Here is a 17,431-nt window from a genome sequence, read left to right on the forward strand (position 1 = left end):
CCTATTGATGGTGTAGAATGTTGCCTTCTTTATTACTAGAATCATGTACATATACACGCTTGAAAACACCAATTACTTCCACAAAGATGATTACTTCCCCTGGATATTTTCTTTTACTTATTGATTGTGTAGAATGTTTCTTGAATTATCACCAGAATCATGTACACGCTTGAATACACCAGTAGCTTACTATAGTCTGCTTAAAATGATTCCCCCCAAAAAGGCGCAGAAATGTCTGGGAAAATAGTCGTGAGGGACACGGAATATTAGCAGTGTGAAAAGAGACTGTCGAGTGTTGCAAGATGCGCGCTGTGTCATCTTGTGGAAGAAAAACACAAAACAGAAAGACTAGAAAATCAAATTCGAGGAAAAAAAAAAAAGCTTTCCGTGCCACTCAGTCTATGCACCGACAAAGGACGAGGTGAGCCTTGCACAACGGCATGGACCGTCACGTCTCAGCAAAAAGTATGTGCTGCACCTGCCATGCAAAAGAATATTGGTGTAGAATCACAATGTAACGCACTTCCAGTTTTCATGCTGACAATATTGACACAGGACTGGACGTAGGCAGAAACTCAGAAATAAAAAAATAAATAAATAAATAAAAAAAAAAAAAAATAACCATACCGTTCATCATATTATTGTCCAAGATGAAATCAGGGGGAGCATTTCCACTGTGAATATTAAGCAGTAGATTTAGCAGCACAGCACACAGCGATATGGTAATGATGGAGTAAAGAAATGATGGCACAAAATACATCGTGTCCTTGGAGAATATTGCATAACAAGTCGTCCACCGGAAGATTAAAAAAAATAATTTCCAGCATTATGATTGTAAACTTTTGAGAAATACTAATATTAGTTTTTCAAATTGTCTTCCGTCACTAGTTTTATCTAAGTCTGTACAAGGAATGCCAGCAAGGCTATGATGGGTGTGATAAATAGTGTTTCCAGCATTCTGCTTGTAACCTTTTGAGAAATACTACCAGTACGTCTTTATCATCCTGTCTTCTATCAATACCTTCATGAGGGATACCAACAAGGTGACGAAGAGTTACATGAAATGGCGTTTCAAAAAATTCCATCGTGAACTTATATGAATCACTGCTTTTTCGACTACCCTCTATCATGTAATCATATCTGTACAGGTGCGCTTCAAAGAATATGAGGAATATCAGTAATGTCATGTTTACTGTTAAGCAGGGAGCACCAGCAGTGATACCAAAGCCCGTGTTCCAAACAGAAGCAGTTTTATCTTCTATAAAAAAAAAAAAAAAAATGAAAGGATGAAAAAGGACAAACTGATACTTTGATCGACAAGGCGTGTCGATAGAAGGGAGAAAACACAGTGCAGCAATATTTAAACCTTCCATCTGCCCTCAAATCAAACCTTCACTGATTTTATACCATAATGCTTGCCTCACTAAGCAGGTGACAGCAGGAAGCGGCTGGGATGACGCTATGGTAAAACTGCACGAGACATAATTGAGTTGACTGACACCTGGAACTTTTGCCTTCATAGTTATAACAACACATCAGTTTCCTCCTCCTCCTCCCACACACACACACTTAAAACACACAAACAAACAAACAAACATACAGAGGCATCTTATAGGGAAAACAAAAATCTTATGCAGGACTAGCAAGACGAGAGAGAGAGAGAGAGAGAGAGAGAGAGAGAGAGAGAGAGAGAGAGAGAGAGAGAGAGAGAGAGAGAGAGAGAGAGAGAGAGAGAGAGAGATGGGAGGGACAGATAGACACGTGTTGATAGATAAAATATAGACAGGCAGGCAGGTAGGCAGGAAGACAGACAGACAGACAGACAGACAGACAGACAGACAGACAGACAGACAGACAGACAGACAGACAGACAGACAGACAGACAGGCAGGCAGGCAGGCAGACAAGACAAGCAAGAGATTCATAGATAGAAAGATGGACACATATAAACATGCTCAAACAAACAGACAAGGCAGGCAGAGCAGGCGGACAGTTACACAAACAGGCACATCAGTATTATTTCCCCTTTCATAAAATTGTGTCTCTAGTGAAAGACAAGTTAAAAATAAACAAGTGTAGTACTAATTATGTTTCTCGTAGGTCATTAAGTTGCATTTATTGGCAGCAGGGAATCAGGGAAGTAGTTTTTGCAGCAGCAGTGTGTGCAGGCAATGGAGCAGCGGGACGTGGCATGGCGGTGAAAGGCATCTGTTGCACGCCACATGGAGCTTCCCACACCGACTGAATGCTAGCGACGAGCAAAGCGAGAGGGCTAGCTTGGATATTTCAGAGATTTTGAGCAGATATCAAGGTATATAAATGTCTAGTAAAAGCAAGGTAAGAACTCCACCAAGTTGTGTGTTTGTTATTGGTTTTAACAGGGAAAAACTTGGCAAATTATATTCTTCTTGAGACGCACGTGTCTTACTCTTAGGTTGTATTCCTGTCATTAAAAACAAGCTAAAGAGACCACTGCTTGACATCTTCATTGTGTCTGTATATCCTCAAGGCAAAGCTGACCATCCATTGTATATATTCATAACGTGCAAGTGCTCAAAGAATGCATGACAGTGTTGTCAAGGCTGTGGTTTGCTGCAGTAACTGTGACCCAATATTACATTAGTTTTGCCATTATTTGTTGTTTATAATCCGGATTTGATGTTAAACGTTTTACTATCACGAAAATTTTAGTTATGAATTACACGTTTCAGAAAATCTTATTAATTATGAAAACAAGATAGGAGAAAAGAAAATGTTTTAGAGTTTTATAGGCATCCGAGAATAGCAAGAAAAATATGTTTTGTCCTCATGTTTATAGTGGAGTAGCATGACTATATTTTTGGGACATTCTCTTATGTCTGTAAAATACTATCACTTTTTTTTATAATGTGAAGAAAATTTTCTCCAAGAACAAGGAAATATTTATCAAAGGCTTGATTATAAACAAAGGTGATCACAATATTTTGTATGGCTCATAATCGTGTTCTTTTTACGGTTGTGTGATTCTCGCTTTATAATTTCTCCAAAATATAAACGTTTTCTAAGGTTTAGATTCTGCAGTTTTTTTTTTTTTTTCTTTCAGTGTATTCCGTGTGCGTCATCCACTGATACTGCTCGCTATTATTTCATCATGGCATTCACGAGGCTGCAAACATTGTATATCTCAACCTATTTTTAACCCCGATAATACTTTTTTTTTTTTTGACTGACACTGTTGTGTGTGTGTGTGTGTGTGTGTGTGTGTGTGTGTGTGTGTGTGTGTGTGTGTGTGCCTGTGTTACATCTCCAGCACTCTTCAATGCCTCCTTCTTTGTCTTCTGCAGTTGCACTAGCTTCTTCATGTTAAACTTTCAAACCCATATTTTTTTTGTCCTTGCGTTCCTATTCCTCAACAAATCTACATATCACTACGTCACTTTCCTGGCGCATGCATGTGGGCGAGCACTTCGAAAATAAAACACTCCAGCCCACGTTTCCAGCTCAGCCGGCACCTGGCGAGCAGCAGTGCGGGTGAGGGCTGCCTCTGGTCATTTCAAACACTACGGGGCCACGTCTCGATAGTGGGCACAGCAGACGCCACTTCCGCGCAGCATTTTATCAATATGCCACAACACAGCAGAGGCTGGTCTCCGTGACGGTGCTTCAAGGGTATTCATTGTTTTTTTTTTTCATTTTTCTTCCAGTTCGGTGCATTCAATTTGCACCTGCACAATATTCCATAACGGAGTGAAAGGGAGTCACCAAAACCTGCCTTTGGGCGAGAAGAGATTAATACACTACTATTATATACATGTTCTTGTATTATATATTATGATACTGAAGAGGAATAATCCTCCTCGGCGGTAAATGATTAACTAAGATCAAAATGACGTGCAGTAAAGGAGAAATACCAGGCCAGGTCCTCTACCCCAAGAACTTCACATTGCCGGTGGTAATGTAGGCGAGATGAAACTTATACGTGCAGAGGACACGATTCCCTTCAAGGAAGAGAAGTAGTCCGGTTAATTAGATATGTCCTTCTATGAGACAGACATTTGTGACGTCTCTGGCACGTTTGTAATACAGAGGAAAGTATGTAAGAGGCAATACATTCAGCAGTTTTCCTCAATCGTTAGTGTCCTGATCTGGTGACAGTCTTCCTACAAAACCTGACACCTGACAGGCGCTAGGCAGATTAAAACATTTAACACTGAAGGGAAAAACGTTGAACACAATGAGCGTGAATGCTGGGGCTTACTTCACTATGGACCATGACTTGACGTTTGGAAGAGAGGAAAGCTTTGAAGAGTTACAAAGGCTGAGTATGGAGTCTTGGCTCATCACAGGATTTAAGGCTGAGGGAAAAACGCTAAATACAGTGATGGGTGTTGCAGGTTACTGGATTTCTGGTGTTGGCACTGTTTTTTTTTTCCACTGCTTTGCCGCAATGATTCGCGCCAAAGAACATTCACGCTTCAAGTTTTCTGCATCGTGTTGGAAGAGGGCGAAGTGCGGCCTGTGCTGGTTTTTGTTATGCTTGGGTGTCTGTTGGATGGCGGTGCTCTTCATGTCACTGCTTCATCTCTTTCACTGCAAGATTTTTTTTTTTTTTTTTTTTTTGCTTCGACACTCTTAGTGCTAAACATTTTTGTCTACTTTTAATTCCCTCCCTGCTACATTTTTTTCTCTCTACTTCAACTCCTTCAATACAAGACATTTTTTTTCTCTCTCTGCTGCAACTCTTTCACTGCTGGGTGATTTTTTTTTTCCTTTACCCCTTTCAATGCCAGACAATTTCCTTCTCTGTTTTAAATCTTTCAGCTGCTAGACATGTTCTTACTGCTTCAACTCTTTCACTGACAGACTATTATTTCTTCATCACCTACATTTTTATAACAATTACTTAGGACATAAGAACACAATGGAAGCAGCAGGGAGCCAGTAGGCCTACACGTTGCAGTCCCGTAAGTACACCCGCCTATCATTCTTATTCACAATTTAATCATATCTTCTTTAAAGCTCCCTATTGACTATTTTGCACTGCACTCGCTTAAATAATTCGGCATGCTAGAAAAGATAATATCAACTTTCTATTCTCGCTTTTTTTTTTTTTTTTTAATGTTAACAAAGGATGGCTGTAGCAACAAAAGGGTTATTTTTTAAGAGTAGGTAACTTTGTTTTACGTGGAGAGAGAGAGAGAGAGAGAGAGAGAGAGAGAGAGAGAGAGAGAGAGAGAGAGAGAGAGAGAGAGAGAGAGAGAGAGTAACGGAGATGGCGGAAATGCGATTAGGAAGAGAAGAAAGGATAGGACTGACTGACTGAAATATAAGAAAAAATGAGGGGAAACGAGAACAAAGGAGATGAATGGAGAGAACAGAGCAGATCAGAAAACAGAAAAGCCGAAGTAAGGCGAGGCGAGGCAAGACGAGGCGAGGCAAGGAGAGGAAGGGAGAGAAAGGGAGAGGAGATTAAAGGCTGGGCGAAGGTAAAGGAGAGTAAGGGAGAGGGAGGAGGAGGAGGAGAAAGGAGGGAGGGTGATATATGCAAATTTCATTGGAATATATTATAATAACAGAAAAAAATGGCCAGGAAAGGAAAACTGAAAAATATAATCATGGTGGAATCAATTTAGAAATATAGAACAAAATTACGAAAGGAGGAAAAGTGTCTGCGACCAGTAATAAAATAAAAGCAACGAAATTGATAAAGCGAAAGAGAAAAAAAAAGTTGAAAAAAAAGATAAGAAATAAATCAGTTAAGATCGAGAATGTTACAAATGGGAGACGTAAGAAAAGACGAGATACGACAAATGACAGATGAGAAAGAAGGATGAAATGATTAACTGAATGGAAAAAGAAAATACTGGACGTCAGAGAAGAGAACACTAAATAAATGAGGTACGAGAAAAAAAAATCCTGGAGGAGGAGGAGGAGGAGGAGGAGGAGGAGGAGGAGGAGGAGGAGGAGGAATGGCGGAAAGTGGAGGAGGAAGAGGGAGAAGAACGAGGAGGAGAGAGAAGATATAAGAGAAGGAGGACGGCAAGGAGGAGAAAGAGAAGGAAACGAGAGACGGCGAGAGAAAGGAGAAAAAAAAAAAAGAGCATGAGAAGCAAGCGTGGAAGGAAGGAGTAAAAAAAAAATAAATAAAGATGGAGGAGGGGAAGGAAGAACACCACGAGTAAGGAAGGGAAAGAAGGGAGAATTGGGGGATTCTCGACTCTTGTCAGGAGTGTCTCGTGTATCACTGCCTCTTTTAATCGAAAGAGGACGAGGACGAGGCGACGCGGCACAGGAGAGATGGTAGTAGCGGCGCCCCTCATCCCCTGAACCCATCCATTTCCAACTCAAGATACAGAAACAGTAATCAAAATAGTGCCTTTTCCAGGGTGAGGAGAAATAGTGAAGTTCTCTTTTTACTTCCGAGCCAACCCAGATCCGTCCCCTCTCTTCTTACAGCCATTTGAGTCCAACTTAGCGCCGCTGGAATCATTGCCTAGTGAGTATTAGGCGAGCCTCCGCATGCATGTTATTCTGGCAAGGAAGTGCCCGTGTGCGCCCTCACAGGCAGGAGACGTGTGCGATGAACCCCTGGGCTGAGAGAGAGAGAGAGAGAGAGAGAGAGAGAGAGAGAGAGAGAGAGAGAGAGAGAGAGAGAGAGAGAGAGAGAGAGAGAGAGAGAGAGAGAGAGAGAGAGAGAGAGAGAGAGAGAGAGAGAGAGAGAGAGAGAGAGAGAGAGAGTTAAAGACAGACATAGATAAACATACATCAAATGTTCAAGCACGGAAGACCTAAAGTTTAGGCTGGCAAGATTTAAAAACTTGATCCATTGTTTCTGAAAATAAATATTCCTTGATCGACGGGCATCTGTTATTCTGCACCAGAGTGTTGTCCCTTGAGCAATTCACCTGTCACTGGCTTCCCGAGGCAATGCATTATTACAAGGCATCTTCTCTTTGCGTCACATTAGAGCTTCTCTTACTTTTGTTTGACTCAGATCCAATTACTTAAGGGTTTCTTCAGACAAAGAGCCTGTATGCGTAAGAAATATTGAACGGTGTTTTCGCAGTTTCACAATGGAGGTTTCAGATTGATAACAAATAGTAATTGTGAAAAGTGTGGAAACTTTTTTTTCAGTACAGAGTGTCAAGGAAACTTTCTATAATCTCGTTATGTCTTACTAGTAATTCATTTCTCAGTCCATCTGAAAAATGAATGTGCGTCCCCTGCTAGCACGAGCACGAGTCATGAATAACTCTGTAAGTAATGACTGGCTGCTTAGTGCTCCACCAACACTAAATAAAATGTTGTGCTGGAATTCAGAGAATGGCAGTAAAGGAAATGAGGTGTACAAAGAAGATGGTTTCATGTTACCCTCAAGCTGTGTTTGTTATATATTTTTGTTCATTAGAATCGTGTACCTTTACTTCAGTAAGAAGTGGATTGATCGTCAAAACGTGTTGAGATAAGAATAATACGAGTAAATTCACAATCGACGATCCTTCAAATAACAACAGTTTACAAAATTATATCCAGTAAGTTAACTATAGATTTGTTTCCGCGAGTAACATACCGAGCTGTCCATTCTGGTCTTAGCCGAGTAACAGATGCATCGATAATCCTTAGGAATATCAAGTACCTTAACTCGTAAACCACTGTAGCAGCCAGTGTCTGCCAATGTGTTTCGTTATTAAGAATATCTGCAGGACAGGAAAGTTTATGAATGACTGCTTTACTGCGGGACGGAGAGACAAACGATGCGAGTGGAAGCAAGATAAGAAAATCGTACTAAGCATTTTTTGTAAGAATAATGAATGACTGGCGTTATGGGATGAACTTTACTTAATATTCTGAAGCAAATAGTCAGTTGTAGTGAAGAACACGAGTGAGTTATGCATGACATCCATAGATTATCGTTTGTTTAGGATCTCATTAAGTATTTTGCTAACAAGTTAACTTACATACGTATATATGTAGGTACTGTACAGAGACAGGGCTTAAATAAACCGGTCATAAATCAGTGAAGCTTCACGGCATGGAGACACCGAGGTTTTGAGGCAGTGAGATGGCATAAGAACCTTTCATAGGGCCGAGTACCTTGTCCCGAGCAAACACGCCACAGTCACGTTCTTTGTTATTAGTCTTCCCTCTTAAAGTCCATGGTCTGCTAAAAATATGAGTGATCATATTTGGAAACAGATTACCAACACATCAGAGGCCTTTTGATCGAGGGAAAACACTACTCACAGTTCAGTCAAGTTCTGAGCAGGACTGTACGAAAAATGGGGGTCCATATATATAACTATTCTGTCTTGTACTAAATCATCACCATTGTTACATTAAACAAATAATTATATATTCATTCACTTTTTTCATCATTCAGATATACCAACAAAATTCACTGACTCGAAAACTTCCAACAAAAGACTGATGAACCAAACACTAAAACGTCAGCTGTTATTATCATAAACAAAAACATTCTATTATATCGCTTACGCTTCAAACAGAGCTGCCCTTGCATCACAAGATTAATTACAATGTGCCGTGTAATTTGACTGGCTAATATATTGTACATACAAGAGCCGTTAGACATGAAAAAGAGGCGTTTTATAAGTATGAGCTCATAGTAAGCCGTGATGAGGAAGCCATACTCTTCCATACTCCTCCTCTTATAGAAAAATAATAAATTAAACAAGAGTGGCAGAACAATCACAGCATTCCTTATGAACTTGTCTTTTCCTGCATATTCTAGAGGGAAAGAGACAAGTAATATAAAAAAAAAATAGTAAAAATGAATGAATGAATAAATAAGATAATCCAAGGAGAAGCAGTCCCCTCTGTTCCAGCCCTACCTTGCAGGAATGACATGCCTCGCGGGAAGGGTACAAAGGCCTGCACTCTAGTCCCTCTCAGTCGTCATGAGGGACCCACCAGCCTAACCAGGACCCAGTCTGCTAAATCCCCGCGTCTCAGGATGGACAGCACTGCAGAGAACAACAATGACAATGAAAGTGATATGAAGTAATACATTATTGGTATTGTTATTATTATTATTATTATTTGATATGAAGTAATAAATTATTGGTATTATTATTATTATTATTATTATTATTATTATTATTATTATTATTAATATTATTATTATTATCATTGCTATCATTATCAATCTCATTATTATTGCTAATGAATTAATACTATTCTTATTACTTTCACAGTTATGCTAATGATATTAAGGTAATTATTACTGTGAAAATTACCATTTCTGTTTCTGGTGTACTACAAGAGTACATCATCACAAACCACAGATGAACAAAGTGTTATTGCAGAGGAATAGTGGAGGCCTTGTACAAAATTAACTCCTCAGAATGGCTTGCTTTCCAACACGCTAAACAATACTGTAAAGTCATTTTATACTTTTCGGGGAAACAAGACGAAATGGATTTAATTTCTTTAATTTTTATACTAAACGCAGAAAACCTGATTCTTAAACGTGGTCAGCTCCCAAGACTATTTCAGATGGCATGACATGATTAATAGGGTTCTCATGGATGTTTTCCTACTGATAGTGTAGTAGAATTCTTGCTAACCTACTAATTAATAATGAAACAACCTTGAAAATCATCATAACTCTCACTGAAGCCAGTAAAAAAAAAAAAAAAAAAACGAGATTAGAGCCCGAAACGTTCATGAACACCAAGAATAAACCAGTCACACCTTGGACATGACAAATGCAAACAGACAAATGCCTGCAACAGAGTTAAATCTATTCACCCAAAAATCAGAGAACAAACGAAGAATTACTTGTAGTTTGTTTACAAGAGTGATTAAGCGTTGCGGCAGAGTAATGAAGCACTCATGGCGGAATAACCCCTCACAACATATAATGTAATGCCTTGCTTTCGGTCCTCTAATGGAGATTCCTTCGTCAGTGCCGGCAGGAAGGCGAGGCGGCCTTCCCTGACCCAAACTCCTGCTAGAACACGTTGTTGGATGTAATATACATAAGTATCCGCCTGGTGCGCCTTCCTACAAATGCCTCTTGACTACGCGAGTTTAAAACGAAAGCTTACGTATTTGATAATCAGTAGATGTTATCATGCAGTACAAGAAGCGGAGAAGAGAATAAGGCATTGAAACTCCAGCAGTATAGTCTTCTCTTGTTAATATTCAGAACACTGGAAAATTTATTAGCATGAAATCTCCTCCGCCCCCCCAAAAAAAAAAGAGAGGGGAAAGTAAGTTTTTTTTTTTTTATCCTAGTCAACATTACTATTTTCAAAGAAAGTGTAATGCAAAAAATAAGTGGCAAAAAAAAAATAAATAAATAAATAGGTGATAATGAAAAAAACAACTATCCGAAAAAAGTGTTAAATATGATCCTGGGGAATATAAAATAAGAAATTCAAGTTTTCCCCTAAATCTTAAGCACAAAATTATCTTATCTTCTCCTTAGATCTGTAGATACTCTTCCCTCTTCTTCCCTTCCTTTTCTTTCTCCTCTCCGCCGCACCATCGTTATAACACCTAAGCAACAGATAAACTTTCCACTCAGTCCGCTCCTCGTGTCCCACCCAGCCCCTGCTCGATCCTCCATGTGAAGGCCCCACCTCGTCCAGCTCAGCCCATCCCTGTCTCTTCCATCTCGCCAAGGGAAGGACGAGTATGCGAGGCGAGCTGTACTTGGCGCCGGCCCCTCGTCCTTCTTCCAGGGAAGAGGAGGAGGAGGAGGAGGAGGAGGAGGAGGAGGAGGAGAACATGCAGCAATACTTTCTTGATATGTATTTTCTTTTTTTCTCGTTTTTAGCGCCTTTGTACAAAGCAATGCACAGAGAGAGAGAGAGAGAGAGAGAGAGAGAGAGAGAGAGAGAGAGAGAGAGAGAGAGAGAGAGAGAGAGAGAGAGAGAGAGAGAGAGAGAGAGAGAGAGAGAGAGAAATGACAGAAATTACACCATTTCCATAAAAGTACAATCCATGGGACTCAACGGCCTACATGCAGTCCAGTACGTATCATACTCGCACGTGTGAGCAGCACCACAGGCGAGGCCACACTCCCGCCCCGCTGCGTCACTGTGTGGCGGTGTGCACGCTTCCAATAAGTCACGGACGCATTGACTTGTGACAGAATTTATTGCACGACACTGGATGGCATCATTTGGATACATATTGCATTCCACAACCACGTGAATGAATACATTGCATTACATTACAACAACACCGATATTATCCAGTCATGTTATGATGCATTCGGGTTTTTTAATTCCATAGTGGGATCAAATGAAAGTAATTTACTTGATTTGGTTGTAGTGAAGCATTTGATTTGTCTGTTCCATGTCAGTTTCTATATTGTCTACAGAGAAGTATTTGTGGCTCTGTTAATCATTCCATTTAATACGAGAGAAAGAAACATCATATATATATATATATATATATATATATATATATATATATATATATATATATATATATATATATATATATATATATATATATATTTTTTTTTTATTTATTTATTTATTTTTTTTTTCTTTTCTTTTTTTCCGTACTCAATTCAAACGCCAGAAGAGATCCAGGTTAAACTCTCTCTCTCTCTCTCTATCTCTCTCTCTCTCTCTCTCTCTCTCTCTCTCTCTCTCTCTCTCTCTCTCTTCGCCTTTAGAAAGACAATAAACAACTGAAGGAGAGTCCGGTGTTTTTATTAATTATTTTGAGCCGGCGTGAGGAACTTCCAGAAAGTTAATTTTCTTTCATAAATCTAAAGTTCAAGATAATTAGTTTCCTCGAAAGGTAATTCACTAAAATCTACTTCACCTGAAAAATTATTGACGGCTAGTTTTTTTTATATTTTTTTTGTAACTTTATATCCATCATTACTTGTAAGGTTTGTTTTTAATTGAAGTTTTAAAGATAGACAATTTGTGGCCCACTTTTGCATATCTTCTACCATTATTCCTGTTATAGAAAAAGAATAAATTAAACAAGAGTGGCAGAACAATCACAGCATTCCTTATGAACTTGTCTTTTCCAGCATATTCTAGAGGGAAAGAGACAAGTAATAAAAGAAAAAAAAACAGTAAAAATGAATGAATGAATAAATAAGATAATCCAAGGAGAAGCAGTCCCCTCTGTTCCTCCCCACCTTGCAGGAATGACATGCCTCGCGGGAAGGGTACAAAGGCCTGCACTCTAGTCCCTCTCAGTCGTCATGAGGGACCCACCAGCCTAACCAGGACCCAGTCTGCTAAATCCCCGCGTCTCAGGACGCGGGGATTTAGCATTATTTCCCTGGTTACAACTTTCCTGAATTAAGTAAATGGATGCTTCCCATTTCCCACGCCTCGATGCGTAAGACTTATATTTGCTCATAGTATGTCCAATTTATTTATGCATGTATCTTCGCTATCTTCGCTCTCTCATATGTTTTACTGATAAACTCTGGAAATCTCTACTGCTTCTGTTTTTCTTCTTCCTACGACTCAAACTGTTTCACAGGAGCAGTACCAATAGCTCTCCGAAACTAAACTGGCCAGCTTATGGGAGCTACATATTGAGCGGTGTGTCATCTCATTTGTGTAGCCTTAGCCACCTTAGCCAGACTCCATGACTCACAAAAATAAGATATCTTTTTGAACGAGGCAGTGGACACGATAGGTTTGTTTCTGTTATAAGAGACCATCACTCGGCCGCTCAGGTGACCCTGCGTTCACAATATAAATGACAAGGTACACATACACAATCACGAGTGAAAGTGTTTTAGATAAGTGTACGAGTGTTCAATGCAGCATAAATGAAATCTTGTGCATTATGGATCACGAGTTTAAGTCTTTAAAAAATATATATATATATATATATATATATATATATATATATATATATATATATATATATATATATATATATATATATATATATATATATATATATATATATATATATATATATATATATTCCCTTGGACTGGTAATAATTTCCTTCATGTTTCTGAACACTTTTCTTCACAATTCTGATCATGAAATACTGTATTCTTTATATGACAGTAATTTCAGCACTTGGAAATTTATCAGGAAGCAGTAAGGCGGCTGCGGCAGAGTGCACGTAATGGCCGCCATTACTCCTGCTGCCTCCTGTTTCTCGCCGCAAACTGTTATAGGCTTGTGTGATTTTTATTCCTGTCTAAGGAGGAATTTTATATCGCCGAAGAAATAACTTTTCCAGCACACACACACACACACACACACACACACACACACACACACACACACACACACACACACACACACAGACCAAACCAGGCAACGCAGAGGTAAAGTAGAAAGACGGTGTTTGTCTGGAATTCGCAGTGTTGTCACGTCCTCTTGAATGCTATCCATGAGCAGCATCCGCGCACACACACACACACACACACACACACACACACACACACACACACACACACACACACACGGGGTTTATTTTCTAATTCTAATTTATCTAAATATCTAATTTAAAAAGCCAGCTGCTGTTATTTGAGTTCCGCCCTGCAGCAAACAAGCCAATATCGTCCTGAGACCAGTAACTGTTGGGCGCGATTGGCGGACCGCGTCTGGTAGACAGAAAAGTGACGGCCAACTTTGAGAACGGTTTATACTCGCGGGCAGAGCTTTGGAGCCACTGACACCAGCTGAGAGAGAGAGAAAGAAAGAGTCAAATTAGTGGTTATTGCAATTACGTGAGTCAAACCCCTGACCGGGTGGGACAAATGGTGGGAAGCCTAGGGAGGTGCTGCGCACTCACCTCCCCTGCTCCCCTGGGTAAGGCAGGGAAGGTGCTGCGCACTCACCTCTCCTGCTCCTCCCCTGGGCAGCTCCATCACCGTGTTGTGCTTTTAACTACACATTTTTAAGCACACATGATGATGCAGTGGATGCTCTTTGAATTTTTGTAAGTTCCGAGTGGGGTTCGAACCCATACTTCCCTCACACCAATCTTAAAGTTCATCACTCTACCACTGAGCCACGAGGGCCTCGCGGCCCTCGTGAAAGAGAGAGAGAGAGAGAGAGAGAGAGAGAGAGAGAGAGAGAGAGAGAGAGAGAGAGAGAGAGAGAGACTGGCGCAGCAGCTCCAGCGTTGGACTGCTTGGAGCACCACAGGAGAGTCGCCGCCCTGACGGTGCTACACAAAGCACAGGTCCAGCACGTGCTGCACCTGACGGACCTGAGGGCCACCTGGAGGAGGTCTGAACTATGCACGAGGACGGTGCTGAGCAACGACTCCCTCTTGGAGGTCCCAGGTCCTACTCCACCACCCACCAGCGCGCCTTCACATCAGGCAAATGTCCACCCAGCAGGCAAAGGTTGCCGCCCACTGATGGCTACATCAGCAGCCACCTTCATGTTTATAGTGTACAGCGTGCAGTGTATAGTCAGTAGTATGTGCAAATATGTGGACAGTAGCGTTTGTCACACGATAGTGTAAACTTTAGGTACTAATATGTCCTCCCTAATTATATCACTGCATTTATTGAAAATGTTCAGAGAGAGAGAGAGAGAGAGAGAGAGAGAATCTATACAAAGAGATACGAGTAAATATTGAAAATTGTAAAAGCCTGTCACCTTACCAACGACTGGTCTAAACACTACATACAATTCTTAGTAACCCTGGAATTTCCAAAGAAAGCAAACGATGCGCGTGTACACATGAAGCAAAACTGTCAGCGTTCCTTTTCTTTAAGTGGTCAAAGCTGCACTTAGGGCGATTTTTAGTGAACGCTTTTTTTAAAAGCAAACGTGTTTGTGTTTGACGAGTATCTCCTCCACGTGACTTCATAAGAAGACGCAAATGTAAGTCGATCAAGCACTGCCTTATAAGGATAAACACCTAACTGTAATAGCACCAGGTGAGTGAAAAGCCGCGATATCGAGTTCTCAGGTAGCCAGGTAGCGAGGAGCCGTGTGGTGGTCTGTTCCCTTTGGTGTTGTTGAGAAAAGGGAGAAAAAAAAAAGAACACGAAGAACGTAAGAAAAGGAGTAAGATAACGAATCAAGACAGGAAATTAGAGGAGCAACAGGAGGAAATAAAGATGTGAAAGAGGAAATTTACGTATTCTGCTCCATCCACCACCTCCCATTTTTCTTCCTATTCCTCTTTTGGTAGGACGTGAGGAAAACGATGGTGGAGGTAGTACAGAACAAAAAGACACACTCCTAGCCCTCATGACACACGAGGAGGATGGAGCAACGGATCAAGGCTATAAATGTATTACATGCTGCACTGTGTCCTGTTTCCTAGACTACTCCTCAGGGCACATGTATGCCTGTGAACTGTTTTTAAGTCTTAGAGGGAGTGGCAGTATACGTACATGTGATACAGTTGACTGTAATCCCAAGCACTGCATCATTTTATCCCTGATATTTAACAGGCTCTACTGAAAGTTATTCGTGTTTTTGATGAGTGTTTTCATAGTTGTAGTGATAATTTAGCAAGAATTTTTCTTTGATGTAATAATAATAATAATAATAATAATAATAATAATAATAATAATAATAATAATAATAATAATAATGATAAAACTTTAATTCATTTCACAGCTGGAAACAATTTAGGTCGTTCACTGCTACCAGTCTTTGCTAATGTCTCTTTAATGATGGCGGCCATTCATTTGTAAGCCACGTCAACTCATTCATGTTAGAAAATCGTTGCATTTTCCTTTAATATATGAAAGTACTTGTTTTTTATGGATGAAAATGTTTTGACTTTATTCATAGTTCACAATGCGTCACGTACACAGACTTAACTGTCTGAGACCGCACACTATCACGCACACCATTAAGAGGAACACCGCCGTCTGAAACAGGAAGAAGAAACGACCTCATCAAAAGTAAACAGAAAGAGGAAAACAGAAGACCCAGACAGTAAGCAGAACACGTCAAGGAGTGCCCATATGAAGGCTGCACTCCCACCCAACAACTCAACTCACCTTCTTAAACGACTGACTGCCTGGTTCAACGTTCCTGCTTGTCAAATGTGCATTCATTTTACACCATGATATATATATATATATATATATATATATATATATATATATATATATATATATATATATATATATATATATATATATATATATATATATATATATATATATCCCCACAAGGAAAACATACGAATAACTACCGTAACATCAGCCAAGCCAGTCGATCCTACCACACTTACTTATCATTGTTACCACTATTAATGATTTATTATAGCGGTAGACTTCAAAATAGGATAGTCTTGAATTTGACAAATAGACGTGCAAGCTGACTGTTGCAATTCACGGCAACCTCCATGCCTCACCACTTCTACGAGCAAACTAACAGACTGAATACCAAATGACACCAAATAACTTGCATATCAGTAATTATACATCATCACTAGCAACACAAGATACTTCATGGGCGACCCCACCCCCCCACCGCTCTCTCTCTCTCTCTCTCTCTCTCTCTCTCTCTCTCTCTCTCTCTCTCTCTCTCTCTCTCTCTCTCTCTCCAAACAAAGACTAGACCTGTACAAAGACCAAAACACCACTGCAACATCCCCGTGCTGCCTATAATAGGCAAACCGACACCGTGCACCAAACGTTAACAAAAAACAGCAGCAGCAGCAGCACCATCAAGCAGACATGACACACAACATGAAAGAAAACGGGGAAAGCACTGACAAAGAGAATGACAGACGCACCCCACTTCAAGGTCTCGTCAGCTGTGTCAAAAGAGAGAAAAACAGCGGAGGGGGTAAAAGACAAAAGCCATACCTGACATGCTGAAGGACTTTGAGGAGGATAGGGGAGAGGGGACGCCGCAAGTGAAGGCACAAGGCGCACTGGGGCCGCTGGTGGGCGCTGGCTGGCGGCCTTCCAAACTATATATCTTGATCGGCTGCTCTGGGAGGGAGAGAAAAAAAAAAAAAAGACGAGAATTCTTTTAGTTATCCTTCGTCTTTCCCCGACTAGTGACACCTGAGGCCACGATAATGTGCCCCGCGGGTGTCGCTAATGGTGTGGTGGTGGTGGTGGTGTGTGAATGTAAGTGTGGTGATGGTGGTGGTGGTGGTGGTGGTGTTATCAAAGGTGTGGTAGTGTTGGTGGTGTGGTGCAAAGGGTTACTGGTATTGCAGTGTTGTTTTATATGAAATGTTATAACATCCTTAACCCTTATATTCCAGTGATTAAACTATTTTCTCATAAGCCATGACGGGTAAGAATCATAAACCTAGAAATTGTCAGAAGACTATTTGAATACTAATATTTTTTCTCTGTGTTATTCTGAATACAATGATGTACTTTGTAGCTCCATGTGATCTCTGAAAAGGTTAGTTATGGCTTATCAAGGATCTCGCTGTGTGATCCGTCAACCAGAAACAGCCCGGAGAAGACACACACACACACACACACACACACACACACACACACACACACACACACACACACACACACACACACA

The 17,431-nt window shown here is 40.4% G+C and overlaps 1 protein-coding gene across 11 annotated transcripts in view; it reads right to left on the reverse strand.

The window, feature by feature from the left end:
* LOC135112266 (uncharacterized) overlaps nt 1-17,431 on the reverse strand; it is a 92,807-nt gene that overhangs the window by 63,204 nt on the left and 12,172 nt on the right. For 10 of the 11 annotated variants that reach the window (XR_010274240.1, XR_010274239.1, XR_010274237.1 and 7 more), the window contains exon 2: nt 16,744-16,872. Coding sequence is in view for 2 of the 11 variants with exons in the window: in XM_064026552.1 (XP_063882622.1) it covers nt 16,744-16,872 (129 nt within the window). In the remaining 9 variants the exon portion in view is untranslated. Of the gene's footprint in view, nt 1-8,827; nt 8,960-16,743; nt 16,873-17,431 lie in introns of all 11 variants that reach the window. The other variant, XM_064026554.1, reaches the window with a different exon arrangement.

Source organism: Scylla paramamosain, chromosome 23, assembly GCF_035594125.1.
Source record: "Scylla paramamosain isolate STU-SP2022 chromosome 23, ASM3559412v1, whole genome shotgun sequence".
Taxonomy (NCBI): Eukaryota; Metazoa; Arthropoda; class Malacostraca; order Decapoda; family Portunidae; genus Scylla; species Scylla paramamosain.